Source organism: Numida meleagris, chromosome 3 (assembly GCF_002078875.1).
Source record: "Numida meleagris isolate 19003 breed g44 Domestic line chromosome 3, NumMel1.0, whole genome shotgun sequence".
Classification (NCBI taxonomy): Eukaryota; Metazoa; Chordata; class Aves; order Galliformes; family Numididae; genus Numida; species Numida meleagris.
Genome location: NC_034411.1, coordinates 48501721 through 48528654, shown reverse-complemented (window position 1 = coordinate 48528654; position 26934 = coordinate 48501721). Strand labels below are relative to the sequence as shown.

General features: G+C 41.1%; 1 protein-coding gene across 1 annotated transcript; it reads left to right on the top strand.

The window, feature by feature from the left end:
* PPIL4 (peptidylprolyl isomerase like 4) lies at positions 1567-24990 on the top strand. Its single transcript, XM_021389709.1, has 13 exons — positions 1567-2238; positions 2883-2950; positions 3054-3118; positions 5215-5332; positions 6369-6511; positions 7258-7354; positions 9434-9550; positions 10746-10870; positions 14589-14655; positions 15537-15648; positions 16884-16980; positions 17586-17724; positions 23567-24990. Exons 1-13 carry the CDS (start codon positions 2169-2171, stop codon positions 23783-23785), a joined length of 1437 nt encoding a protein of 478 aa, XP_021245384.1. The 5' UTR covers positions 1567-2168; the 3' UTR covers positions 23786-24990.

Sequence of the window (26934 nt, the reverse complement as noted above, 5' to 3'; positions counted from 1 at the left end):
GGAAGCAGCCAAGATCTGCGGGTCCTTGGTGGGCATGGAGATCATAGAATCATTGAATGGCCTGGGCTGAAAAGGACATTAAAGATCATCTAGATTCAAGCCCCCTGCCGTGGGCACGGTTGCCAATCACTAGACCAGGCTGCCCAGAGCCACATCCAGCCTGGCCTTGGATATCTTGAATATCTTGAGATAGATAGTGCTCTTCTTGTAGAAGAGATGGGAAGCATCTAGCTGCTAGCAAAAGACATTCTGATGGTAAGGGGACAAACAGGTCTGCCTAGTGCAGCTCAGAGAGGGCAATAAGTGAGCCATTCTGATGAAGCAGTCTGCAGCCTGATTTTGTATTGCTCTGAGACTCTCACTGTTGATAGTGAACTTAAATCATAAAAGAAACACAAACGTGTTATTTCATGCACAGTTGGCATTCATGACATACTGCCGTAAACATCTGGAACAGGACTGGAAGAAAGAGTAATAGATTAAGAAATACACGTTAAATGAAAACCTTAGATATTTAATCCCCAAGTACATTTATTATCAACAGTTAGTACTGTTTCAGAGATTAGAAAACACAGAGTTGATTAACTGACTCTCATCAACACATAAGTCAGCACTGGATGAAGGAATAGAAGCACTGATGTTATAATTTCCACAGCCTCTCTTCAACATCACCCAGTTTCTCTTAGATCTGTCCTAGATTTTAGTTTGCTTGTTTGAATCTATTGTGTTTGGTCTACTAAAACAAATAGACAAAGGATCTGTTTTCTGTGCAGTCTCAGGCAGCAAAAATCCCCATGGCATGTCAGCTCCCCAGCCAGACATTTCGCTGAGTGACGTAGGAGTCTGTGGGGACAGGAGGGCAGCTCCAAGAATGCAGCTCTTGTTGGTACTTGCAGCCGTTTGCATGCTCTGGTGGGAGGAAGCGTGTATATCAAGTACATTCCTAACTATGTGTCACACCCCATTAGTAAATCGGATGGGGGTTCCATCTCAACGAGCCTGGTGAATCCTAGATGTGCAAAAGCAAGCTACAGCTCTACAGTGTTCTGGGTATGAGGGTGACTGTTAAAATGCTTCCAACATTTACGAGGTAAATAATAATATCATAGCATATACAAATACAAAGACTCAAGGCTCGCTGACCTGCAGAATGCTTCAGCAAAGCTTGGGCTGCTCACCTCAAGGAACTCAGCAGCTCACTGAGATGGAGCAGAAGAATGCCTGTTGCCTTTTGAATGTCATTGAATGTCTCCTTCCTGCATTGCTTTTTTTTCCCCCTTCACTCTTTCCCCTTTCTCCCAGTGTTTTGCACTTCCTTCTCTTCTGTCCTCTCATTCTTTCTTCCCCTCTTTTCATTCTCCTGGAGTGTAGTTCACGCTGCAAAAAAATATGCATTAAAAATGGTTTGTCACTTCTCTCCAATTTTCCCAAGCTTTCATTAGTCTCACAGCATGCAGGAGGGCATAACAGTGTAAATATTCAATGTAAATGATAAAATTCCTAGCAATAACTAAATAATTATGGCTATTATTTATTTTTTCTCTTCATTGTTTCACAGGTTTGGTTGGAAGGGACCTTCAGAGGTATCTTTTCCAGCTGCCTGACCACTTCAGGGCTGAGCAGAAGTTTAAGCGTGTTGTTGAGGGCACTGTCTACACACCTCTTGACCACTGACAGCTGTGGGGCATCATCCAACTCTCTAAGAAGCCTGAGCGGGGTTTGACCACCCTAACGGTAAAGTTTTTCTTAATGACCAGTCCAAGCCTCCCGTCGCACAGCTGTGGGTGCTTTCATACTGAAGTGCAAAGCGAGAGCTCTCAAAGCAGCAGGTAAATAGTTAAACCTCAGCCAGCACGGGCCCGCACAAAGGTTTCAGAGGAACAAATGTGATGTGCGATCTTGCTTCCTTCTGTCACTAACTGCCGTACAGGGTGGCTCAAAAACAGCCCTCCATCAACGCACGCTCGGTGCGCAGGCTGGGAATCAGCTCACAAAAACGTCACAACACTGCACAACGCCGGCGATGGCTCTAAGACTTGCACACTAGCGCAGTACCGCAGGCACGGGGCCCGGCACTCCGAGGAGCGCGGCCTCCTCCGCGCCGGCAGGGGGCGGCTCCGCGGCGGGCAGGGCAGGGCCGGGCCGTGCTGGGGGAGCGGAAGGCGGCCATGGCCGTGCTGCTGGAGACCACGCTGGGCGACCTGGTGATCGACCTCTACACGGAGGAGCGGCCCCGCGGTAGGGGCGCAGCGGGCCGGGCCGGGCCGGGACGGGCCGAGCTGGGGGGAGCCGAGCGCTGGGTGGCGGCGGTGCCGGCCGCGGGGCCGGGCCGGTGCGCGGGGCAGCGCGTTCTAGGCGCTCCGCCGCGCCGCCATTTGTTGTAGCCGCCCCTCGGCAGGCTGCATCCCTTGTGGGAAGGTGCCGAGGCCTGGTGGCTTCCTCCAGTGCGCTCAGCCCGGGCTTTGGGCCTCCGTGCTGGAACTGGGTTCGCAGGAGTGTCAGGGGTTCTGTGATATCCGTGGGTCTCTGAAGTATTTACAAACATCAACTGCTGCTGGAAAGTTTGTTTTTCCCTTTAACGATATGTTTATGCGTGTAATACGTACTCAAAATATTGATCAGTGACAATGTTTGGCATCGAAAGGCAGCAGTGGCCATCTTTCCTGGCTGCTCGGGAGGAACAGGGGAGGGGAAATACGTTCCTGGGTACACAGCTCTATTACGGTGACCCTACAGCATCTCTGACACTGCTTATAAGCCCTGTACTGCCAAGTTTTCACACACCTGCCCCAAAGGCAGCTTTGTACACACTGAGACATAAATAATATATCTATTCTTATTGGACCCAGGGTTTTCTTTACTAAATGTATCATTTCTTGCAGCTTGCCTGAATTTTCTGAAGCTCTGCAAAATCAAGTACTACAACTACTGTCTTATTTATAATGTTCAGGTGAGTATTCTTAGCTTTTGGTGGTTTTTTGTTTGTTTGTTTTGTTTTGTTTTGTTTAAATTCACAAACCTGACAGCATTTTACGTATTCTGCTTTGTGACAGAGAGACTTTATCATACAGACAGGTGACCCCATGGGAACCGGCCGCGGAGGTGAATCTATATTTTGGTAAGTAAAACGTCTGGTATTTAATCAACAGAGAAGTCGTGTGGGAGCAAATGGTTGCGCTTTCATTGTTTTTAGCTCTTTTGGGGCAGCATTGTTGTTTGGAAGTAAAAATGTTGATGCATAAGCTTATTTAGCTATTATATCTTTATATACCTTTTTAGTTCTTACTCTGCCTTTGACCATTCAGAAATGTTTTATGGACAGCATTCTATCTCCGACCTTAAAAGCGAAGTTATAACAAGCTGTGTATAAATTTCTATTCATTTCTAAGTGAGCAGATAACTAGGTTTGGTTTTATATGATGAGCACTATAACTATATGCTCTGTAGAAGGCACAGTCATTAGCAGTTTGTCTCTCTCTATATATATTTGTAACAAAATGTATTTAATTGAGCAGGAGGAGAACACAGAGGCTGTGCTTCATTTCCCCTGTGTGTTCTTACACCCTAAGCAATCCTGCTGTCCTGAAAACTTAGCTGAGTTCATTTTAATCATGCTGAATGTGTATTGGGAATTCAATGTCCTTGTTAAAAATGTTAGTGGTCATGAATGTAAGGCTGAAGAAATTCTCATAGCTGTGATGGAATCTGGCAAAGTATATGCATTCTGTATGTTTCATCATAGAATCATAGAATGTCTTAGGTTGAAAGGGACATTAAAGATCATCGAGCTCCAATCCCCTGCTGTGGGCAGAGTTGCCAAGGATTCCTTTAGGATTTTAAAGGATTCATTTAAAATTGCTGTTAAAAATAGAATTAAAATTGCAGAGCAGAACTGAAAACCTGAGGTGGTGGAGAACACAGTATACGGAGAGAGTTCAATTTGAACAGAGCTAATGTTGCTAGACCAGTGTTGACTTGGGTAAGAGCCTTTAAATAGAAAACTTGGAGCATGTGAATCTGTCGCGATGTTGGAAGCAGTTTAATTGTGCTAAGCAGATGCAAGTCTGGGTGCGTATGCTCGCTAGGCCTGAACTGTCTCTGCTCTGCATGTGGGTAGATGAAGTTTATTTTGGTATTCTGTTCCTTTATGAGGATGGTTTTGGCCCATTAGTACAGCAGGTGGGGAAGGACTGTGTGATAAGGAAGTGGTGGATACCGTCCTGCTGCTAGCGTGGAGAACGGCAGTGTGTCATTTCTACCAGTTCATTACTGCTGAAGTCCACAGAACTGCGGTTTCTGTTCTTGCTACCCAGGAAACTGTTGCAGGGAAATTTTAATTTGAGTATTCTCTTCATAAAGACTTACAGATGTTTAGCAAAATAAGTTCAAATACAGTATTATTCCTTAAATTTGGTCAGATGTGTATATTGACCGCGTCTCTGTCAATTATGGAGAGAGGCAAAATTCAGGGATAGACCTCAAAAATTAAGAACATTTTGATGATTTGCTGTATCCTGCGAATGTCAAGTTACTGTGTACAGTTCTCTATGTATGGTGAACTGAGTGTGCATGCAGATTTAGTGGCTTTCTGTTTGTCGTGAAAGAGAAATTTGAATCATAAAATGTTACAGTTTTACAGTGTAGGCTTAATTTATTTTGATGGAAACTTCTCATGAAAATATGCATTCCCTTCATGTCCTAGAAAAATGTTATATGCTGCATTAAAACCATATAAACAAGCCTCCAGAAAAACCTTTGTGAAAGGCTTCAGAAAAAAAATCTGTTTCCTGTAATATAAAGTAGATTGTATAAGTGTACGTGTCCATAAAAAAATATACACAGATACAAAGTAAATTCTGGTTATATTCGTAGAATCATAGAATTGCCAAGGTTGGAAAAGACCTCCGAGATCATCCAGTCCAGCCGTCCACGTACCACCAATATTGCCCACTCTCTGTATCCCTTAGTACAACATCTAAGTGTTCCTTGAACACTTCTAGGGACGGTGAATCCACCACCTCTCTGGGCAGCCTGTTCCAGTGCCTGCCCACTCTCTTGGAGAAGTATTTCCTAATGTTTAACCTGAATCTCCCCTGGCACAAAGGCCAATGTTTAAAAAATAAAAAAATAAAAAAAATTCCTGTTTTACAACACTTGCTTATCTCACTTTTAAAAATTCATTTGCCTTGTAACATGTTTATTATATATTTTCAGTAAACTGTATGGTGATCAAGCTAGATTTTTTGAGGCAGAAAAAGTGCCAAGAATTAAGCACAAGAAAAAGGGAACAGTGTCAATGGTGAACAATGGCAGCGATCTGCATGGATCACAGGTCAGCATACAGGGTTGGGAAGTCTTGGTACACATCTATGTAAGAAAATGAAAATTCCTTGAATTTGCAACATTAACAACAATGATATCATCTCAGCAGCATTGTCTTATCATAGAATCAGAGAATCATGGAATGGTTTGGGTTGGAAGGGACCCTTAAGATCATCTAGTTCCAGCCCCCCTGCTATGGGCAGGGACACCTCCCTCTAGACCAGGCTGCTCAAAGCCCCATCCAGCCTGGCCTTGAATGCTTCCAGGGAAGGGGCATAACATTGTCAAAAGACCTGTACAAAAAGGGCTGTGTTCCAGGTGCCAAGAGCTACTTGATTACTGAGAAGAAAGAGGTTGAAATGCTCGGATATAAATCCCATCCTAGAAAGATTTTATAAGTGTTGTTGGAATTTAATCCTCAATTTTTTTTTTCCTTCTGTTTATTCACTTTTGTTAATAACTTTATATGATTTAGCTGATCTGTAGAGCGGGCAGGAAAAAATTCTGTAATTAAATGTTCCATCTTAGTTTGGAAGCTGAATTCAGAATTTCTATGTATGAGTGTATTAAAGTATTCAATAATACAATATCCTCACTAAAATTATAATATAAAACAGTTTTTGAAAGTGATGTTGCCCTAATCTCATGTAATGATACTGTTTCTGAATGATTATTTTAGATGCATTGTCACTTTTATGGATTAAAATGCCTTACATGAGATATCCATATGTTTGAATGGAAAAATGTTTTTTTTTTTTTACATGACCAAAGAGCGACTTAAAAAAAGCCCTACAGTTTTATTCCAGCTAGAACTTACTGTAGTCTATGGAGTTAATTTTCCTGCTTCTGTGCATTGTAATTAAAAAAATATATATATTGTATAGACTTTTAGGAAGAAACATTGGCATTTGTATTGACATTTAAGAACGCAGCCTGCTAGCATGTACGCAGGCAGATGGCAATAATGCCGTTCCCACTAGCATTACTGTAGCTTCTTGTGGGGAAAATAAAATTCACTGTATGTGACTTTGTATCTTCTTTTGTAGTTTCTTATTACAACAGGGGAAAACCTGGATTATCTTGATGGTGTGCATACGGTATTTGGAGAAGTGACTGAAGGCATGGATGTATTGAAGACGATTAATGAAACCTTTGTGGATAAGGATTTTATCCCGTATCAAGATATCAGGTGTGATTGCATTTGACTTCGCTTTTTGAGGAATATGTTATAATTTAACATATTTATCTTTTTGGAAACTAAATATAGCGATATGAAGTATGCGGTATCTAAAATACCCTTTTATCGTAGTATTATTGGTAAAATGCTTTATAATCATGTCTTAGGAAGAATTCTAAAAGGAACTTAGTATTTATTATGCAAGTCTGTCTTGAGTTTATGAGTCGTGAGCCATAAATCTGTAAGTCTGTGTAGGCATGTGTTCTCATATGAACTCTGCATCTTTACATAGAGTTGTTTAAGACCTCTGTGAACTTGCGGCACAGGGATGGAAGTGTTGTGCGACCTACACTGTAAGACACTTAAACTGGTGACGGACACCAGAGTAATTGGTGTAGTTGCTCTAAGCAGTTTTGTTCCTTTGGATTCTTTTAATTGTGATTTCTTTATTTGTGTAGTACGAGGAATTAGATGGCAGCAACAAGGTGAAACATTGCTTGATATTAGACTTTATCAGACTGTTAGTCTGGAAATAGCTCTCTAAGAAAACAAACAGGTACTAAAATAAGAAAAGGTATAAGAAAATGTGCATCTGTGTTGCCTTTACAGAAGCATCAGTTCTAGTATTTACAAGCATATACTATATTTAACTTTTTGGGATATAGCTGGGAGTCACCAGGGCTGATTTCCTTTTACTTGGATAAAGATGCTTTTATTTGCTTGTGACTGGTACTGATCTTGATATTGCTTTCTATTAGGATAAATCATACAGTAATCCTAGATGATCCATTTGATGATCCACCTGGCTTGCCTATTCCTGATCGCTCACCAGAGCCTACTAAGGAACAGCTAGATGTGAGTCTTTCTGATGGCTTCTTGGGGAAAAGTTGGAAGAAAGAATTAAATAAATAGATCCCTGTTAGTCACCAGCACAGACTTTGTTAGAATCTATATCTTTAATACTTTATCTTTAAATCTTTAGCATAGGAGGATAAAAGATGCCCTTCTACTGTGCCTGCCTCAGTTCTGATACATCAAGTGCTTGTCTTCTATTTGGGGATATTGCTGTGTTTTATCAAATGTCTGTTTAATCTTTCAAGAAAATGATGAAAAGAAGTCACTTGGGTGACTTGTTGTCCTGTGGTGGAATAAGTTTGGAAAGAAGTATTTTAGATTTCTATTTAAAGAAACAAATTTCTAATTTAAGTACAACATTCAGAATATTCACTTCTGATGCTACTTTTTGTTTTTATATGCTCTTCTGGTAGAACACAAATATTACTAATGTTTTTTTAATATGAAATTGCTTGTTGTTGGTTCTCTTTTGTATGATAAATGTTCTGTTTGTATTTCAGAGTAAGCATTCTTTGTCATTCTTTTGAGTTATGTCTACAAGCATATGTACTGTTGTGGTGTATTTGTTCACGTTTTGGTGTATTTGCAAATGGTATCCTGGGCTCCATCAGAAGAGGGGTGGCCAGCAAGGAGAGGGAGGTGATTGTCCCTCTCTACTCTGCCCTCATGAGGCCCCATCTGGATTACTGTGTCCAGGCCTGGGGCCCCCAGCACAGGAAAGATGTGGAGCTGTTGGAGAGGGTCTAGAGGAGGGCCCCAAAGATGATCAGAGGGCTGGAGCACCTCCCCTACGAAGGCAGGCTGAAAGACTTGGGCTTGTTCAGCCTGGAGAAGAGAAGGCTGCGGAGTGACCTCATTGCAGCATTCCAGTACCTAAAGGGAGCCTACAAACAGGAGGGGAGTCAACTCTTTACAAGGGTAGATAATGGCAGGACAAGGGGAAATGGTTTTAAGTTGAAGGAGGGAAGATTTAAGTTGGACATCAGGGGAAGTTATTGGCAGAGAAAGTGGTGAGGTGCTGGAACAGGCTGCCCAGAGAGGTTGTGGATGCCCCATCCCTGGAGGTGTTCAAGGTCAGGTTGGATGGGGCCCTGGGCAGCCTGGTCTAGTATTAGATGTGGAGGTTGGTGGCCCTGCCTGTGGCAGGAGGGTTGGAGCTTGATGATCCTTGAGGTCCCTTCCAACTCAAGCCATTCTATGATTCTGGGATTCAGACAGAAGGAACGTGCAAGAAATGTAGTTATTCATAACTTAGCAACTTTCATAACTGCATACTGTGACTAAGTGACGTTATCTCTCTATATGGAAACAGTTGTTCCAATGAATACATTAACAAGAGAGAGTATTTTTTGTCTTTAAGCTTAATAGATATATAAATGCAAGATTGAAATTAGGCTTTTGTAGTACATCTGTACTCTGCTTGATCTCTAACATACCCTCAGATCTGCTAAACAGCATAAGGAGCTTTATATCTCACTGCCAGACTTGGCAGAAATTCGAAAGCTTGCACTTAGTTTCCTGCCAGCCTGTAGCATGACAGAAGATACAGCTTTTGATGTAGAAGTATTTGTAAGAATGGCAGCATTCTAGAGATGTCCATGAGGGGAAAAGCTTAAGCTTCAAATCTTCCTGGTGCTAGATGTGCAGAAATATTTTTGTTGTTGTTTTTGCACTACATTGTATTTATTAATATGGCCTTATTAGACACAAGAGAAATTTGTGGCGTTCATTATTTTCATTTCTGGTAGGAACTCTCCAGATTAGAGATGAGTTGATACTTGTGGTGAGTTAATGAGTATGAGATGGGGTTGTAAAAGAATTCAGAAGACCAAACTGTGTTCAGTTCCAGTTGGGCCTGGAAGTTCATATGTAGCTTATGGTGCCTGAGGCTCATGAGGATGGCATCTTCTCATTTTTAATCTGAGTGGAGAGAACAGGAGGAAAGGCCAGTTCTGCAGAGATACGTTGCTGAAGCATTTTTCTCGTCGTGCAGGGAAAAAAGATAACCATGTAAGATTTGGAAATTGTGAGAGAATTTTTGGCTGGGAATTAAAACAGTTTTTCCTTCACTTTTTCCAGAGCGGAAGAATAGGAGCAGATGAAGAAATTGATGACATGAAAGGACGGTCTGCAGATGAAATAGAAGAAGTTCAGGCAGAAAAAGAAGCAAAAACACGTGCCATTCTTCTGGAAATGGTGAGCCTTGTTTTGCGTTTACCTTTCTGATGTCATTTCTGTACATATGCATGTGCTTGTTGTATTATGTCTAGAAAGATGTGTGCTATTTATCTTGAAATTGCTGATACGATGTCATGGCTCAGATGCTGTGCTATTACACGTCTTTGGTACAATGAAAAGAAGTAAGCACGAGCACTTAATCTTTGTGTCTTGTAGGAAGTGGTTTTCTGATAAAACTAGTGCTATGGCGTTTTCAAGGCCAGGAGGAGGCTTTATAAAAGCCTGTTAGAAATGCATCCAGTTTTAAAACTTAACATGCATAAGTGCTGCTGAATGTCTTTAATCCTAAAAAAGCTTTAGCATGCATGGGAGAGAGCTGAGCGAACTTGAAATAAACTCTTAACTGTAGTGGCACTGTGTTTACATTAATCCTGTGTGTAACGGCTGTCTTCCTTCTGTGGGATTATCTGAATTTAACATTAGCCACAGTGCTGCAGAAGATCTACAGCTGTGTGCTCTTGTTTTGCATCAGCACTGGGGCTACTGATCTGTTTTCCAGATGAAGTTGTCTTAAAAAAAAAAAAAAAAAAAAGGCAAGTGGGGAATGTGAACCAATGCGATAATGAGTATTGCCGGGTAGTATGCAGTAGGGAACAATGTTATGTAAGCTGAAGAGAGAAAAAATATAGTGTACTGTTAGTTTCACTGATTGAAAATACAAACCTAAAAACCCACAGCTGTTTGTTTCATTGTTCCTCTGTCAAAACAGTAAACTTCTCTGGCACTGTCATGTGCTTAAGCTATTTTCTGAAATCTATTCCTTACTTGTGTTATTTTGCTTATGTAATGAATGTACATTTACCGTTTTATTAGTGTATTCAGTGAAAGATAGAGATAAATGGCTTAAATATCACTAGTCTTTTATACAAGTTTTGTAAAGAAGTGCTGCAGTTCAGTGGGAGGTGTTGTGATTTTTTGTATTTTCCTCTGGAACTTAGATTGCTGGTTTTGATGTGGGGATTTTGACCAGAGGTTGCATACATCAAAGCTGTGTGCATTGTAAGCAAGTGTTGCCTCTTAGTAGGCGTGAGTGCTGGCTCCCTTCTGTCTCGCAGAAGAAAGTTGTGTGATTTTATCTTCTCATCCTTACTAAGCTAGGATGAACTAAAATTTATGGACAGAAATGATGAAAGTCTATTTCTGAACCCCACAGGTGGGAGACTTACCAGATGCAGAAGTCAAGCCACCAGAAAATGTGCTGTTTGTTTGTAAGCTGAATCCCGTGACTACAGACGAAGACCTAGAGATAATATTTTCCCGATTTGGTCCAATTAAAAGGTAATTACTGTAATGCGAAACAGAAAGCTTTCTTGAAACTGAACATGGTACAGTCAATCTTATTTAGGTTTAGCTGTTAAGTAGTTATTCTGGTATGTCTAGTAATGTACCCTCTGTCAGACCACAACGGTGGTGATACAAAGTCACATCTAACCAACTGAATATCCTGTCCCCACAGTAACTTTAAGTGAACACCTAGGGGAAGTACAGGAGCAAGTGAGGCAAATATGGTACTTTCCCCAGCCCCCCACTCTCTCCCTCCTTTCAGCGGTTTACAGCTAAGCCACTGCATAAGCTAGATTTAGTCTCTGGGTGGTTTTTTGTTTTGTTTTGTTTTTCTGAGAATTTGTACAGTTTTGGATAAAGCAGTACACATTTGTAGCAACGAGTATGCTCTTTGTTAAGGTGTTCCCCATACCTGTTGTCTTTTTCAGTTTTGAGCTTGGCTTCTAGTAGTTGCAGTTGATTTCCTCTGAAGTTGGTGTAAAAAAAGAAAAAAATGTTGGGCAGTGAAACCCACTTTCCTACAACTCTCTAATATATATAATCCCAAATCATCATTTTTTTTTTCTGGCTAAGTGTACAACTCTACATACTTTGTAGGGGAATTTTCCATACCTTTTCCCTTTTCTCAACTTTTTTTCCTGTTCTGTTTTTACCTCAAGATACGAGGACCAGAACTGCATATGGCATTAAGATGTTACAGAGTTACAGTGGCAAAGTGATATTCTCCACTTTGCTTTCAGTACCTTTTCTAATTACTCCTAGAGCTGTGAATGCTGTATAACCTGAGCTGTTTTCACACTGATGATTTCACAAAAAAAAATTTTTACAAATTTTAGAGCCGTTCTCTTTAGTGGTAATTGCCAGCTCAGATTCTATCTTTTTTTACAAGGCACAGTTAGGATTTTTCCCTCCATGCTCATCTTACTGTATTTATTTGCACTGAATGTCACTTTCTACTTCGTTGTTCAATTAGACTCCTAGGAACTTTGCAATTTTTTCAGTCTTTAACTATTTAATATTATCAGCAAACTCCATGAGTGACCTCCTTACTTTCTCTAAGAGTGATGACTATTTACTATGTCTTGCACTTGCTTATTAATACAATGATCTTTCTTAAGCTGTTCACGCTTGGTTTCCCCAGAACCCTTTGGTGCAGGAATTTATTAGAATTTCCAGAAGGATTTCAGATGTGGATCACTATCATGCTTAGGCATGTTCCCCCTTTTTAAGAACTTTAGTTAGATGTATTGAGATGGTCTTGCGTAGGTCCTACTTAGTCAGATGCTCACTAAGTCAGTCTTGTGTTCATTTTCTACTGGCTTGTGGAGGACTGGCAGCAGGCATACAGACCTCCAGACTACCAGATCCTTCACTAGGCTCTCTGTACAGTTTATGTGTGAAATTGGCATTGCATTGCCATCCTTACTACTGAAGCATATTTTCTGGATGTCCTAGAGATTTTTTTATAGTTTTTTTCCCTATCAGTTTGTTTAATAAACTTTTCTGCACTCCTTTCACTTAGAGATAGATCCTCTGAATGATCCACAATGAGAAGGGATCTTGCACAAGTCCTACTATCACAGAATTGCAGGGTTTGGAAGGGACCTCTAGAGATCATCAAGACCAACCCCCCTGCTAAAGCAAGTTCCCTACAGTAGGTCACACAGGTAGGCATTCAGATGGGTCTTGAATATCTCTGAAGAAAGAGAGACTCCACAACCTCTCTGGGCAGCCTCTTCCAGTGCTCTGTCAGCCTCACTGTAAAGAAGTTCTTCCGTGTATTTGTGTGGAACTTCTTTTGTTCCTGTCTTTGGCCATTGCTCCTTGTCCTATCATTACACACTGCTGGAAAGAGTCTTGCCTCATCCAGTTGCCTCCTGCACTTTAGATATTTGTAAACATTGATCAGATTCCCTCTCAGTCTTCTCTTTTCTAGTCTGAACAGAGCCAGGTCTCTCAACCTTTCCTCATATGGGAGTTGCTCCAGGCCCTTTATCATCTTTGTGGCCCTCCTTCTAGGAGATCCCTGTCTTTTTTGACCAGAGGATCCCAAAACTGGACACAGTATTCCAGATGTAGCCCAAGCAGGGTAGAATAGAGTGGGAGAATCACCTCCCTCAGCCTGATGGCCATCCTCTTTTTAATGCACCTCAGGATACCATTGGCCTTCTTGGCCACAAGGATGCCCTGCTGGCTCATGGCCAACCTGTTGTCCACCGGGACCCCCAGGTCCTTCTCTGCAGAGCTCCTCTCCAGCAGGTCAGCCCCTAATCTGTACTGATACATGTGGTTATTCCTCCCCAGGTGCAGGACTCTACACTTGCCCTTGCTGACCCTCACCAGGTTCCCCTCCGCCCACCTCTCCAGGTCTCACTGAATGTCAGCACAGCCTACTGGAGTGTCAGGCATTCCTCCCTGCTTCATGTCATCAGCAAACTTGCAGAGAGTGCACTCTATCCCATCATCCAGGTTATCGGTGAAGATACTGAGCAAGACCGGACCCAGCACTGACCCCTGGGGAATACCACTAGTTACAGGCCTCCAACTAGACTCTGTGCCACTAATCGTAACTCTCTGAGCTCTGCCAGTCAGCCAGTTCTCAACCCACTTCACTGTTTGCTCATCTGTCATGTACTTTCTGAGTTTCATTACAAGGATGCTGTGGGAGACAGTGTCAAATGTCTTTCTGAAGTCAAGGTACACAGCAACCCCTGCTCTTTCCCCATCTACCCAGCCAGTGATGACATCGTAGAAGGCTACCAGATTGGTCAAGCACATTTTCTCGTTGGTGAATCCATGTTGACTGCTCCTGATAACCTTCTTCTCTTCCAATTGCTTGAGGATGGCATCCAGAACAAGTTCTTCCATCACCTTTCCAGGGATGGAGGTGATGCTGACTGGCCTGTAGTTTCCTGGATCATCTTTCCTACCCTTTTTGAACACCGGAGTGATGTTGACTATCCTCCAGTCCTCAGGCACCTCTGCTGTTCTCCAGGACCTGTCAAAGGTGATAGAGTGAGTGCTTCAGCAGTCACCTCTACCAGCTCTCTCAGCACGTGTGGGTGCGTCCCATTGGGGCCTGTGAATTTGTGCTCATTGATTTTGGCTGGATAGTTCTGACCATATCCTGCTCAACCAAAGGGAAGTCTTCCATTCTCCAGACTCTCTCTTACCTCCAAGGTCCAGGATTCCCAAGGGACAGTCTTTGTAGTAAAGACAGAAGCAAAGAAGTCACTCGCTATCTCTGCCTTCTCAGTGTCCCCCATTACCAGGCCACCCACCTCATTTAGTAGCGGGCCTACTTTTTTCCTAGTTTCTTCCTTCTACTGTTTTACTGTTGACATACTTAAAAAAACCCTTCTTGTTATCATTTACCTCCTTTGCCAGATTAAATTCCAAGTAGGCTTTAGCCTTCCTTGTTGCATACCTTACAGGCCCTGACAACACTCGTATATCCTTCCCAAGCAGATAGGCCCTTTTTCCACATTTCATGGACCTTCTCCTTCCTTTTAGTTTATCCACGAGCTCCTTGCTCATCCACACAGGATCCACCTCACCAGGGGTCTCAGAATCAAGTGTTACGGTACCTTTTAGGTCTGTCTTTTTTTTCTTTTATGTTTTAAGTGTTACTCTTCCTTTTAGTCAGTGCTTGCCTGTCCTACGCTTCTTGCTCCAGAAGCACTGACATTTTAATTTCTTGTCAATTTTTCAGCTGTGAAGTGATTCGAGACTGGAAGACTGGTGAATCTCTTTGTTATGCTTTCATTGAGTTTGAAAAGGTATGGTTTTTAATTATGCTGTGTGTAGATTTTGCTTATGAAAGTTCATTTTCAGTATACTTCCATTAAAGAAGAACAATAAAATCGTCAAGTGTGGGGTAGCTAACATTTTCTCTTACTGACGTAGTTACAGAAATTGTAGGTCCCAAACCAGGTGAAAGTCTTGATTCAGCCTAGCAATACCAATATGTGCTTAGCCGGTCTTGAAGCCAGTGGATTTGGAGCAGGTCCCTTTATTTCCCAGAGCACCCTAGGGTTTGTAACAGTTTTGAAGAGTAAAAGAAGGGTATGCTAGGAGAAAATGGAGGAGTGCTGCATAAAGAGAGGAGAATGAATTAAAGATGGTAGATGGGTGTCTACAGTACTGTTACCCTATATTCGGTTTGTAAATTGTGTTAGCTTTATCATTGTGCTCCTCTTACAACGTTATTGATAGAAGTTTTCTTTATGGTGTATAACTTCTTTATAGAAACTTTCTGATAGTCTCTAATCCGTGAGGAAAACTGGACGACACTGGAAAAGTCATAAGACTCTTCTTTAGCCTACTTGTGTACTGAAAATAGAACTTCTGTTACCCATGTCATTGTTGTCCGTTTTCCCCCTTTTTTCTCTAAATGTTACATATACTTTTTAAAGTAGTGAAATAAAATGGAAAAAAAGATGGAATTTGGAATGTTTACATTGGGACAAAGCATAACTACTTCTTTTGAAATGGCACAATGCAAAAACTGCTGTGGTTTGGGCAATTTTAGAAAAATACCCTGTGGAACGTTCTTTGGAAAATGTATGCCAGTAAGCAGTTGAGTTTGTGATCGAGCTCTTTAGTGAATACTCTTATGAAATAGTCATGCGTCCAAATTTTCTGGAAATGTTAATATCAGGAGGAAGACTGTGAGAAAGCCTATTTCAAAATGGACAATGTGCTGATAGATGACAGACGGATACATGTGGATTTTAGCCAGTCTGTTGCAAAGATTAAGTGGAAAGGAAAAGGTAGGTACATTCGCGATTCTTTGACTCGTAATTTAATAAGCTATGACTTCTGAGCTATAAATAATTATGTAAAAAGGGAAGCCATTGTGAAGAGCTTAAATCATCTCACTTTTGGGCATGCGAATTTCCTGGCAGCATAGGAACACAGGGCAGCAAAGTTTCTAGCTCTTCTCTTCACTTGTTCCCTAAGGAAGTGTGGAAGGGTTTACTGCTGCTACATTAACTGGGTAGGTCAGAAACAAAAAAATTAGGTTACCATAGATTGTCTTTTGCAAGATAGATTTTTGCCAGTAAATCATGAGTTCCCCATCTCAAACTTTAGAAGTGATGCTTTTGGAGATACTTACTAGCAACATACTCTAGCAGTGCATTGTTACTTTCTGGGTCCTTTTCATTATTCACTGTTTGTCACTTGAAGGTAAATGACAAAAAGTGAATATTCAGGCCAAGGTTATCCCCTCTTCACCTTCTGTGGGCCAGCCTTATTGTATAACTCGTGTTAGCCTGTATTAACTGAATTACATGGATTTTTTTTCTTTATCTGGGGCAACGTAGATCTAAATTGTCCTAAATATTGGAAAGGTAACTATACTATCGTTTTGTTGGGCTTTTCTGGTACCCATAGAATGTCCTTCCCCTTCAGTTGCTGTTTCTGACCTAGCCGGTCAGTAGCGCAGTTTCAAGTATGAGCGGGAGATGGCAGCACATTGCTATGAAATAGTAGCTTGGTCTGTGAGCTGCTATTGCCAAGTGAATGGACAGAGTGCAATCTGTGATGTCCCTCTTGAATCACGTCATAATACTTTTTGGATAGCTTGTGGATTCAGATGGAGACCTGCAGCTGTCTCAGAGGTTTCCCTTGTGCACCTGAGAGTAGAAAGTCGTTTAATAAAGAGGATAGTCTGTTGGTAACATAATTTTAAGCAGTGTGACATGGGTCCTGTAATGAAAGAGGGAATGAAGGAGTTTTTAAATCCTGCTTTGTGATACTGTTCATGCTTCATCTCCACTGCATATGAGTGAGAAGAAAGCCATACATTTTTTAATGAGATCTGCAGGCAAGAGAAGCACAGAGTCATGACTTGTCCTATACACTTCTACTCTGTCATCCAGATGTCAGTATGGGTTCTGGAACTGTGAATCTCTTCAGGGTTAGGAAGAGCCCTCAAACTCATAAATGGAATGCAGTGATAGGTGTGGCTCTTCGTTGATTTTTTTAGTTTTTCTGTCGACAGGTGGGCAGTATACCAAGGATGATTTCAAAGAGTATGAAAAGGAACGTGACAAACCTTCAAAATTTGCTCTAAAAGAGAAGGTGAAACCGAAGCAGGAGTATCCTTTTTTGTTCAGAGGTATTTTTTGTGTCAAGTAGAGCTTATGAAAGTGGACCGGGAAAGATTTCATATTATTAAAGCTTGCCAAGTGGATGTTTTTGCTACTGCTTCATATAACTATCTCATGTTTGAGATAGAATTAAGCATTTTGCCTTTTTCATATGACGACTTGTGTGAAAGTAATGAAATCAGAATATGCTGTTTCGCTTTTGTGTTTTATTCAAGTAAATATTGTTTCCTATTTAGAGCCATAGAGTGGCATAAGGCATAACGGAGTTTTCGGTAGTTTCACATGGGATCTGCTATATCCAGAATGAAAGAACTGTAGTAATTAAATGATGTTTTTCAATTCTGCTTTGCTTGTGGTGGAAACAGAAAACTGTAACTTGTTCCGAGATCCACAGGTAGGAAAAAAAATAAAAGATGAGACCTGGCCATACTGTTTGGCAGGACAAGATTCGGTTGTTTTTGAACAATTGAATTTTTCATTACCTGTATGTCTTGGTAAACTCCAGTCAGATAAACTGAGGTTTGTTTCCTTTATGAACTTCTCTGTTCTTATTTTTATTAAGTAAGAAATCTGCCCTTAACCAATACCATCAGTGCCAAGTATGACCTTTTGCTAGATGAGGAAGAAGAAGAATCTCAAACAAGTCAGTCACACTTGGCTAAAAAACAAAAGAAGAAAAAGCACTACCACTCTGAAGACGAAGAGGATGACAAGAGGACTAAAAAATACAAGGTACTTGGCTCTTCTTGCATTAATGATTTAACTTTATACCAGTTTGTTGCTCTAGTAAGAGAAGCCAGGAAGAAGTTTGGTTTTCAGCTGAGGACCCTGTGTGCAAAGTCCCACGAAGTACAGCAGCTGTAAATGTACGGAAGGTTGATGTCAGTATCTGATTATGAAGGAGGTTTCCTGGGTCTTGCTGGACTTTGGAAGTGAGGCGTGTCAGAGTGGCCTTTTGTCAAAGCATCCTGAAGAAGCAGTGTAGCCTCTCGCAAGGTAGAAGATCTTCAGCACTTTGAACCTGCTGTTCACATATTCCCAGTCATAAACCAGAAGTTCGTGACATTTCATGAATGCAAACTATTTCTGATGTTCTTGCCAAAACTGTGTGTTGGCTTTCTCCCATGCGGAATCAGAAACACAGTGTCTTTGCATTGTCTGTTTATTTATTTAAGTTGTTTTGGAAGTGTTTGTGTAAAATGTGTATGCCTCTTTGCTTGGATCCAGACTGTGCTAGCATACACTGCTGTAAGACAGGGTGTGGGGAGGCTGTCAGAAGCCAGTAGTTCTGCCATTCATTCATTCTACTGCAGCCTCTGTGGTCAGCATTTTCACATTTCTGTGAACCTGAGATAGTCAAGATGTTGATGTTTCATGGGAACTGAATGCCTGCAATGAGTAAGTGGAGGGTTAACTACTCCTGAAATTTGAGCATTAGGGAGAGAGAAGCTAAGCAGAAAAAATAAGCATCCAGTATTTTAACAATGCAAGTTTTGAGTGAGAACAAAGCTGTCTTCGAGCAACTTTGCAGAAAGTGCTAAAGTTCCAGCTGCAGTAAATAAAATCATCCTGGCTTGTATTTTGAGTACTGCTTTAAATGCTGTGTACAGGGAGCGTAGGGGATTCTGTTGTTGCATCACTTCTTGCTGTGATTCTAAAAATAACTTTTCTCACAAACGTTAGCAATGTTTTGCCACTTTTCATTGCCACTCTTGTGGTCTATTGCTCATTCGTGGTACCAGTCTTCTAATTACTTGTGTACTAACTGGATGGAGGGAAGGATCTGTTCAGATAAGGCTGGAGCATAGAACGTGTGCAAGGGGTCTGCCTTCATGTTGTTTTGAACTTCCTCCAATCTTTTTGGCTGATTGACAATGTGTTTTTAACATTCTTGCAACAAATATTTTTGGATGTAAGAGCTGTGCTTGATGGTTCAGAAAATACATGTATGGAACTGGCTGATCACGCGTTATGAGCAGAGAACATTTTAAAATCATTCAGATGTGTCTTCACTTGTGCAGGTGATACGTGTAATGTCAGCGTTAGGATTTTAAATATTGTTATGAGAGGACTGTGAGATGTGTTTACAATGGATTTCATGGTGTAACAATGTGGAGACAGGGATTTATGGGTTTGAGAAAAGTGTGTTTTTCTATCACTTGACTCTGATTTTTTCTGTTTCTCTGCTTTTTCTTTTTTTTTTTTTTTCAGTTCAGTCACCTGCTCCTGTTGTGGTTTGTGTCTGTAGTGTACTGCTACTGTATTTGGGTATCATCTTCTTTCCTGTTGCTTTCCTCTCTTTCTTTCACATTTACGTGTTCAAACGTAAATAGCTCAGCCTTCTTATGCCCAAAATTGCAGGTGGAGGCTTACCCCTATTCTATGATGACAAGCAGTATGGTTCCCTCTTGGAGCTGTGAATTCTAATTTCTCCTAAGAGTCTTTGTCTGCTTCTGTACTTGAATGCTGTTGTTAGCATGTACTCTACAGTATATGCATACTGAGTAGAGTAGAATAGAATAGAATAACTAGTTGGAAGAGACTTTCAGAGGTCATCTAGTCCATGGGTGACCTACCTTTGCTTCATACACATTTCCATGCCAGACACCATTTGTCAGACTGCCCTTCTGCTGCCATCTGTCACGTAGCAACAACATGTATTGGAATATTGATGGGAAGGTTCAACCTCTACTCCCAGACCACCAGCATCTGCCTCTGATGTTGTGAACCAACACCATAAAATGGGAGGCATTACTTTTGGGGGAGCCGTCGTAAAAAATACAGTTAATGCATGTAAAGTAACAAAACTTACTTTAATTTTTAATATTTTTAATTAAGTCATATACAAAAGAGAGCAGCAAAACCATAAACCTAGTGGGATATGTGACTGTGTTTTTGTGAAACTAGCACAGCAGTCTGGTTCGGTGGCAGTGGTTGCAGTTCTTTGTGAGCTCTCAAATTCCTTTGTCAAAACAGAAAGCACAGCTGCATACTCCTTGCTCTTCACGGGGCCATGTTTAGCCAAAGTATCAAAATGCATAGACATATTTGCCATCACTTGAGCTGGCACTGCACTGCACGCCATGCCCTGGATTCTGCCCAGACAGGGTTAATTGCGCAGCGATGTTCTGTTGGTGCTGAGGGAAGAGCCGCTGCCATGCTGGCGCAGGGTGGTTGCAGGTTGGACGTGCCTCCCCTCGTCCAAATGAGTAGTGTGTACTTAGTTCCACACAGAGTATCAGTGAGTGATTTGAATGTGACCCTTTCCAGGTAAACTTTGCTGGCAGCTTAGATGACAAATCATGCTTAGAATATACTACATATACATATATATTTTTGTTTATAGTTTAGTCTTAATGTGGGGAACTCATACAAGCACCAGGGAGGAAGGCATGTTCTTGAGGCAGTGTCTGAGGCCAGCACAGGGCAAAACAGTATAGAACTTTTTGGATCAATGGTAGCATGTTTAGTATAAGCAAGCAGTTTTCCCCTAAACCTATTTCAGTAATAGGAGAAGCATTTGAGGTAAAAGCTTCAAAACAAAACAACAGCTAACCTAGCACAATCAGTTGCCAAAGATCACAATGATCGTGCTTCACATTCAGACTTCTACCCTGAACCCTTAGTATGACAGAGATTTTAAATGACAGAGAGCGGAGTTCAGTAATAGAAAGTTCTGGCAACTGAAATTGAAGTTGGTGCTGCCAGCTCCAGCTATGACTGAAGAAAAGGGACTTTTATTTTCTGAATAGTTTCCATGATGTTGAGTTGTTTTTCTGTTCTCTTACTTTTTTTTTTTTCTTTCTTTAGTGTATTTTGACTCATCCCTTTTCTTAGTTTGACACCAGTTTCCTGAATCTTCAGCCCCGGAGCTGAATGTTAAGAAGATATTTTTGAACCTTGTGCTGTTTGATTTGATCCCAGAGGGCTGAAGAGGTAGGGTCTTGCGGCTGCTTTTAGTAGGCAACAGGATGTGGGTCTGGAGTAAGAGGCTGCATCAGCGTGTGGGTTTGAGAATACGATTTGGCGGAGTATTTTGATTGCTTCTGCTTGAGATCTACATTATGACTTTGTACCCTTAGCAGTTTTCTGGATCTGTGGAGGAGTACAGCATATCTGATGGATTTCTGTTTGACGTAGTGTCTTTCTGAATTTCAGATTTGTGCAGCTGGTCAGTTTAGCAAAAATATATTGATCTTTCTATTTTTAATCTCCTGCTTATTGAATGGTGTTTGATTAGGTTTGATCAAAATTTCCTTACTGAAAAAGCTATCTCTATTTGTTTGATCCTTTTAACCTTTAGTCAGCGTGCTTTATGTACGTAGAGATGGCATGTTTTTATTCTGCGCTTGTAGTCATGGTATTGCAGACTGGTTTACATTCAAGAGTTGTTTGGCACATTGCTACTTCTGGCAAAATCAGTCGTAACTTCCAGAGAAGTTTTTTCCCCTCTCTTAATAATTCCTTCCTCATGTGTTCACCGACACAGCACTGGATCGTTGCTAGTTTGCTGACTGATCAGAGGCAGTGATCCTGCATTGAGAAATCTGGATTTTATCAGTAAGATAAAATCTGTTGCTGAGGAGTAATCTTCTGCTTTCAACAGGAAAACAGCATTGTTCTGGCTTGGATAGTGCACAAAGGATTCAATTTCAAACATCATCATTACTTCTAGTAACATAGTGTTTTGAAAATTTGATATTTTTCTATGCCAAAGATTTGAAAAAGGCAACATCTTTCTTAAGGGGAAATACAACTAATTTGTTTGAGAACTAAGATGCAATTCGTCATGTTAATTCAAATTGCTGTATTGTTTCTTTAGACTGTGGTGGTATTATCTACCATGCCAACCTTTTTGTGGCACTTGCAGCTTCAGACACGCCCTGTACGCCTTTGCCTTAAATGCTTTTTTAAAGATCCTTGTGCTTATCTGGCTCCATGCTCATGTGACTTTTAATCCTTTCAGCAAGTTGCCTTTTTCTGTGACATTTGAGGCAGGCTATTTGTCATTACATTCAAGTCTTCACTAGCCCTTTCCCTTGTAAATGAGGAGTTCTGCTTCTAGCTGCGCCAGCAACCTGTCTTTGATGTTGGCTTTGTAGATTTTGTACTGAGAGTTGTTCTGTTTTTTTTTCCTGATCCTCCTTGTGTTCTCCCTCAGCAAGAAACCACCCTGCAGGTAACAGAGCACCATGCCCCTCACCTGCTTTACTGGCCAGTATTTTTGTCTTGTTCTGCTCTACTCCACTGCTCGGGGGTTCGCCTTCTGAAGTTCACTCATTCTCTGACACAGAGAGGCTTGGAACCTGATTTCCTGTTCATACATGGTAACCAAGGGTTTGGGCTTCACGAGAAACATATTTGGTAAAATAGTTAAAGGGAAGTTGTGCATAATTCTGAAGATGAATGGACAAACCTCTTGTAAGTAACTGGAAGCAAAAATTTTTTTGGTTTATTCAGATTTTAAAATCTATACTGAAATAGAAGTCAACAGTAAAGATGTGGAATAAGCATTTCATTACCAGTGAGATTACTGTACTCAGCGGCAGCAGAAATTTTTGGTTATGTAGATAAAGATCAAATCTGTGATTATTTGTGCATGCGTCTTGGTCCTGGGGTTTTGTATTTCTTATTGTGACTGTAGTATTTCAGCATTATCTGCATAATCCCAAAGGCAGTGTTTGCTCGTAGGAGTTTGCTCTGGGGATCGTCCCAATTGCTGGCTTTCTGCATAGAGGCCTACTTGGAGGAGAGTTTCCACTCTTCTTTTAAATAAAGAAAATTTGCTTGTTTGTTAATGTGATTTAGGCTTTAGCCATACCCTATAGTAAACGTTACTACACATTTAGAAAAATGAAAACTGAAACTAAGGAAGAAATACAATATATTTGATGCGATCATTTCTCCTAGTTCAAAAGATTTATTACAACCCCACGAAAGATGATCTGTGCCTCCCAGAGTATGTGTTGGTACAAAACTTTCAGGTGATCATACCTTCAAAAGTGCCCACTGCCTTCTTAATGCTGAGTTCTATATGTATGTTCCTGCAGGATTTGGAAACTGCCTCTTGTATTTTTGTCTTCCTGTATATCTTAGTTGAATAGTAAGAACAAAATGATTTCTAGCAGTACTTAAAACTGTCAGAAGTTCACATGTTAAAACTCAGTGTTGTTTATTAAGAAAATCTTTTGAGTTCTGTGACTTTCCGGGTGAAATGGTAACTTTCTGAAGAACCTTGTTGTTTTAAACTGCTGTGAGGCTGTGGCCTGTGTGTGTGTTGGTGTTACCACATAGTCGTTCCAGCATGTTGTGTGTCATAAATCTGTTAGAGTGACGTTTCACTCCATTAATCCATCTCTCCTTCCTTTACTAATATGCTGTGTCAGAGATTTCATGCCAGCCACCTATTGCTGCAAGCAAAGCAGGTGTGTGTATGGGTGAATCTATTTCAGGTAGAATCAGCCCTAGACAGTTAGGGAACCAACCATTCTTGACTCTTTCAAGTTCTTCTCATGCCTTTGTATTGTTTTCCACTTTTGTCTGTAACTGCATGTCCATCCAATTCTTTTAACAGGATTCTGATCGAAAACATGAAGGAGAACGCTCTAGAGAGAAGATGAAGAGTGAGAAGAAAGACAGGCATCGGAGTCGCAGCCGATCTCAAGAGAGAAGTTACAGCAAACATAAGGACAAATACAGAGAAGATGTCCGAATAAAGGACTGGGATAAAAAGAGAGACAGAAGCAGAAGTCCTAAGAAATCAAAAGACAAGGAGAGGTCCAAGTACAGATGATGGAGGAGCAGGAGAGATGAGGGAACTAAAATAGTGTTTTCTTCCTGCATTTACAGCATGCTGTCATATGACCGTGGAAATTCAAAGCAGCTACATTCTGTCAACTGTTTGGCCTTACGATTCTTTGAATTCCCAGTGTATGACTTGGAGTAGGGCTTGATTCCCAAAAGCTTTTTTTAATAAAATGTCTAACATTATTGGAATGATTTGAGTCTCCAATAAGGAATGTTGTCTAAAGCTTTTTGGAAATGTAAACATGTGCTATCAAGTGAATTGCCCACTGAAGCGATTGCAGGACATGCTTCCTTTCTGCAAGGAGAATGCATTTGTCTTTCAGCACTCTCAGATGCTATGGTAAAGGCATGTGATAGAAGACCTGGGAGTCAAAAATGTTATGTGCACACTCCCTCTAAAAAGTGATCTGATACCATTTGCACATGAGTGCTTGGAGCTCTATTTCCTTCTTTTAAAATGAAGAGCTGCAGATTGCCTTAGTCCTGACAGCTCTCATTTGCTGAGAACTGTGCAACAGTGATTAAAGGCACTGAAGTGCTGCACTAATGCTTGCAAAGGTGATGGAAGTGCTGCGCTGTACTAAATCATTTGCACTAACTTGTTCAGTTGTTACGTAGATTACCTGGCTGTGTGGCATTGTTGAAGCATGCCTCTCAAAACTTAAGATTCACTTAGCACAGCTGCAGACACTGTTGAAGGTCTTGAGCTCTGTAGTGTCCGGACGTTGAGCTGTTGTGATGTCAGGCAAGTCTTGCTGAGGGGATAAGAAAGAAGAAAGTGCTCATCGACAGGAAGGCAGAATTTGTAGCTTGCGTAACTTGTATTGCACTTGCCAAAGCCAAGATGGGATTCATTTTCAGGTCTGGTGGCAGAAGTGGGTCAGTTAATAAATCTTCATCTACAAAGGAATGCAGGTAATGTTATCAGAGTCTGGGTCTTACTGAAAGCCATCGGGCTCTTAAATGTCTAGTTTGCTCTGAAATGTAAGACCTGGACGTTAAAACAGTGTTACTCAGTTTGCATACATTTTAAGAATGTGCATGCCCGTTCTTTCTCTCCAGAGAAACATCTTCTTGTGCTGATAAGAGGGAAAGAGCAGCTAGGGGTGAGGCATTCATTATTTCTTCCTCCATGAATTGTGTGATGACTCGGAGGAGTCTGGTCTGGTGAATAAATTTAACTTTTGTGGTTGTGGTTTTGCTGTAGTGTCTGATTCTGTAGTAGGCGTGTAATAAGTTTTTATAGATGGGTACCTCTCATTGGAGCTTGATCTGAAGTACAAAACCAAAATCTGAAATGCTTGGTGGCCATGAAGAGTTGCAACATGTTGCTGTGCCCTGGAGGGCCAGGAGCAATTCTGCTCTGCCTGGCGAGTGCATTTGAACACACCGTATGCAGAAAGTGAACTTTGAAGCAACATGCTCCTATGGGAAGGCTGCTGCTGAAGAAAGAAAAGATATTTACTGCATGGCATAAGATCCTGACTAAACAGGCCAGGCCAGATGCCTACAGTATTCAGACCCAAACTGTGTGAAGATACTGAAGGGTATTGCGTACAGATCAGAACGTGCTTTCCGGAAACAGCTGCATTCCCTTTGGTTTGTTAAAGATTAAGTGTATTTGGCTAAGAGGCTGCCTTTGCAAAATTTCTCCTTTCTAACTGGTGTATGCTCTGAAGCATGGAAGTAGAAATTCCGTTTCCATAACTGTGTCTAAATTACTGGGGGCTTGCAAGGACTGAGCAAGAGTGCAGGGCCCCTGCCCCACAGGAGAAGCAAACAGGAAGCCTGCTCTTGGGAGTGTGTTGGGGCCTGCACAGCGTTCTCGTCAAGATTTCTGCCTTCAAAAGAAGGTTTCTGGAGAACTCTACAGGACCAAGATGTGATGCATTTGGAGTAGTGCTGCTGAGGCAGTAGATTTTCTCATGTTCTTCCTGCTTTGTTAAAGAAATTACGTTAGCGCTGGCATATTGTCCTCGGTTCTTCTTTTCTGTGGCACATTTTTAACATATGAAAAACATTGACCAAGGCTGACAGGGAAGCGGAGGTGCTGAACGGTTAGGTTCTTGCTGTTTTTTGGAAGTGAGAGTAATAGAAAAGAAAGTTTCCACTCTGAGGAAAAAGCTGGATTCTTGCTGAACACCCAAGAATCCTTTTACAGGAAAGGTGATAAAAATGACTCAATGGCATGAAGAGTTCTGGCCGCCCTTCCTAGGCCTCAGCTAGACCCCACGCACACCTGTGGGGTGTAGGAACGTCTTAGTGTATAAAAGCTAATACCCAATTCCTGGAAAATGTGCACACTTCTCGGCAGCAGAAATGGGTTCTCTTCTAGCAACAGGCAAATGCTTAAGATCTAGAAGTTTATACGAATAGTGTATGGAAGTAAGTAAGTGGTTACTTTTGTGTTGGTGACCAAGGAGTCTTCAGAATAAAAGAAAAAAAAATAAACACGTTCAAAAGTGTGCTGCAGTGTTGCTCTGACGAAAACCTGTGCAGGTAAATCTGGCTTGTTTTGCTCTTGTCCAAGCAAACCCAAAGAACTTAGTTGCTTGGATAAGCATATTTAATTGCACCATTAAGAAGTTATATTCAAAATTTTCAAGAATCTTCTAAGTATTTATGAATATGTTGCTCTTCCCTTTCTTCATCTCATTCTCCTATAGCCTGAGTGTGCATATAAAAATCCTGTATTACTGACTAGAGCATTACACTTTTGGCTTGTAGGCTTTCAAGGTAGATGAATTCCTAGATGGATAACCCCTCTTCTGTCAATCACCTGTTACATACATAGGAATACTATAAGAAATCGGAAAAATGTGAAGTTTTGTGTATGTGTTCTGTAAGTTTATGCCAGATGTTAGTATTTCTGTGTAGCTTTGTGTCTGGCTGCTGTCAGGATATGCTTTTTGTCAGTCAATGAGCCAATGGCCTTGTTCAAGGTGGTGTGTATGTTAAAAGGCTTCAGTGAGCCATGTTAGGGGTTAGGTCTACCAAGCATTTGCTAAATCACTGAAACAGACAGACCGTTCCAGGAGCTTTCTGAAATTGAAATCTTAAGCTAAAGAGTGGTAGACTTTTGAATTTGAAACTTGTTTGGGGCTTTCTGGTTTTAAAAGGTACTTTTTATATAAG

What these genes read in the sequence shown, in the direction of transcription:
- PPIL4 (XM_021389709.1), top strand. Translation starts at nt 2,169, where the DNA reads ATGGCCGTGCTGCTGGAGACCACGCTGGGCGACCTGGTGATCGACCTC. An exon ending in GTCTTATTTATAATGTTCAG is followed by an intron (nt 2,951 to 3,053) that starts GTGAGTATTCTT and finishes GCTTTGTGACAG; the next exon opens with AGAGACTTTATCATACAGAC. An exon ending in GTGCCATTCTTCTGGAAATG is followed by an intron (nt 9,551 to 10,745) that starts GTGAGCCTTGTT and finishes TGAACCCCACAG; the next exon opens with GTGGGAGACTTACCAGATGC.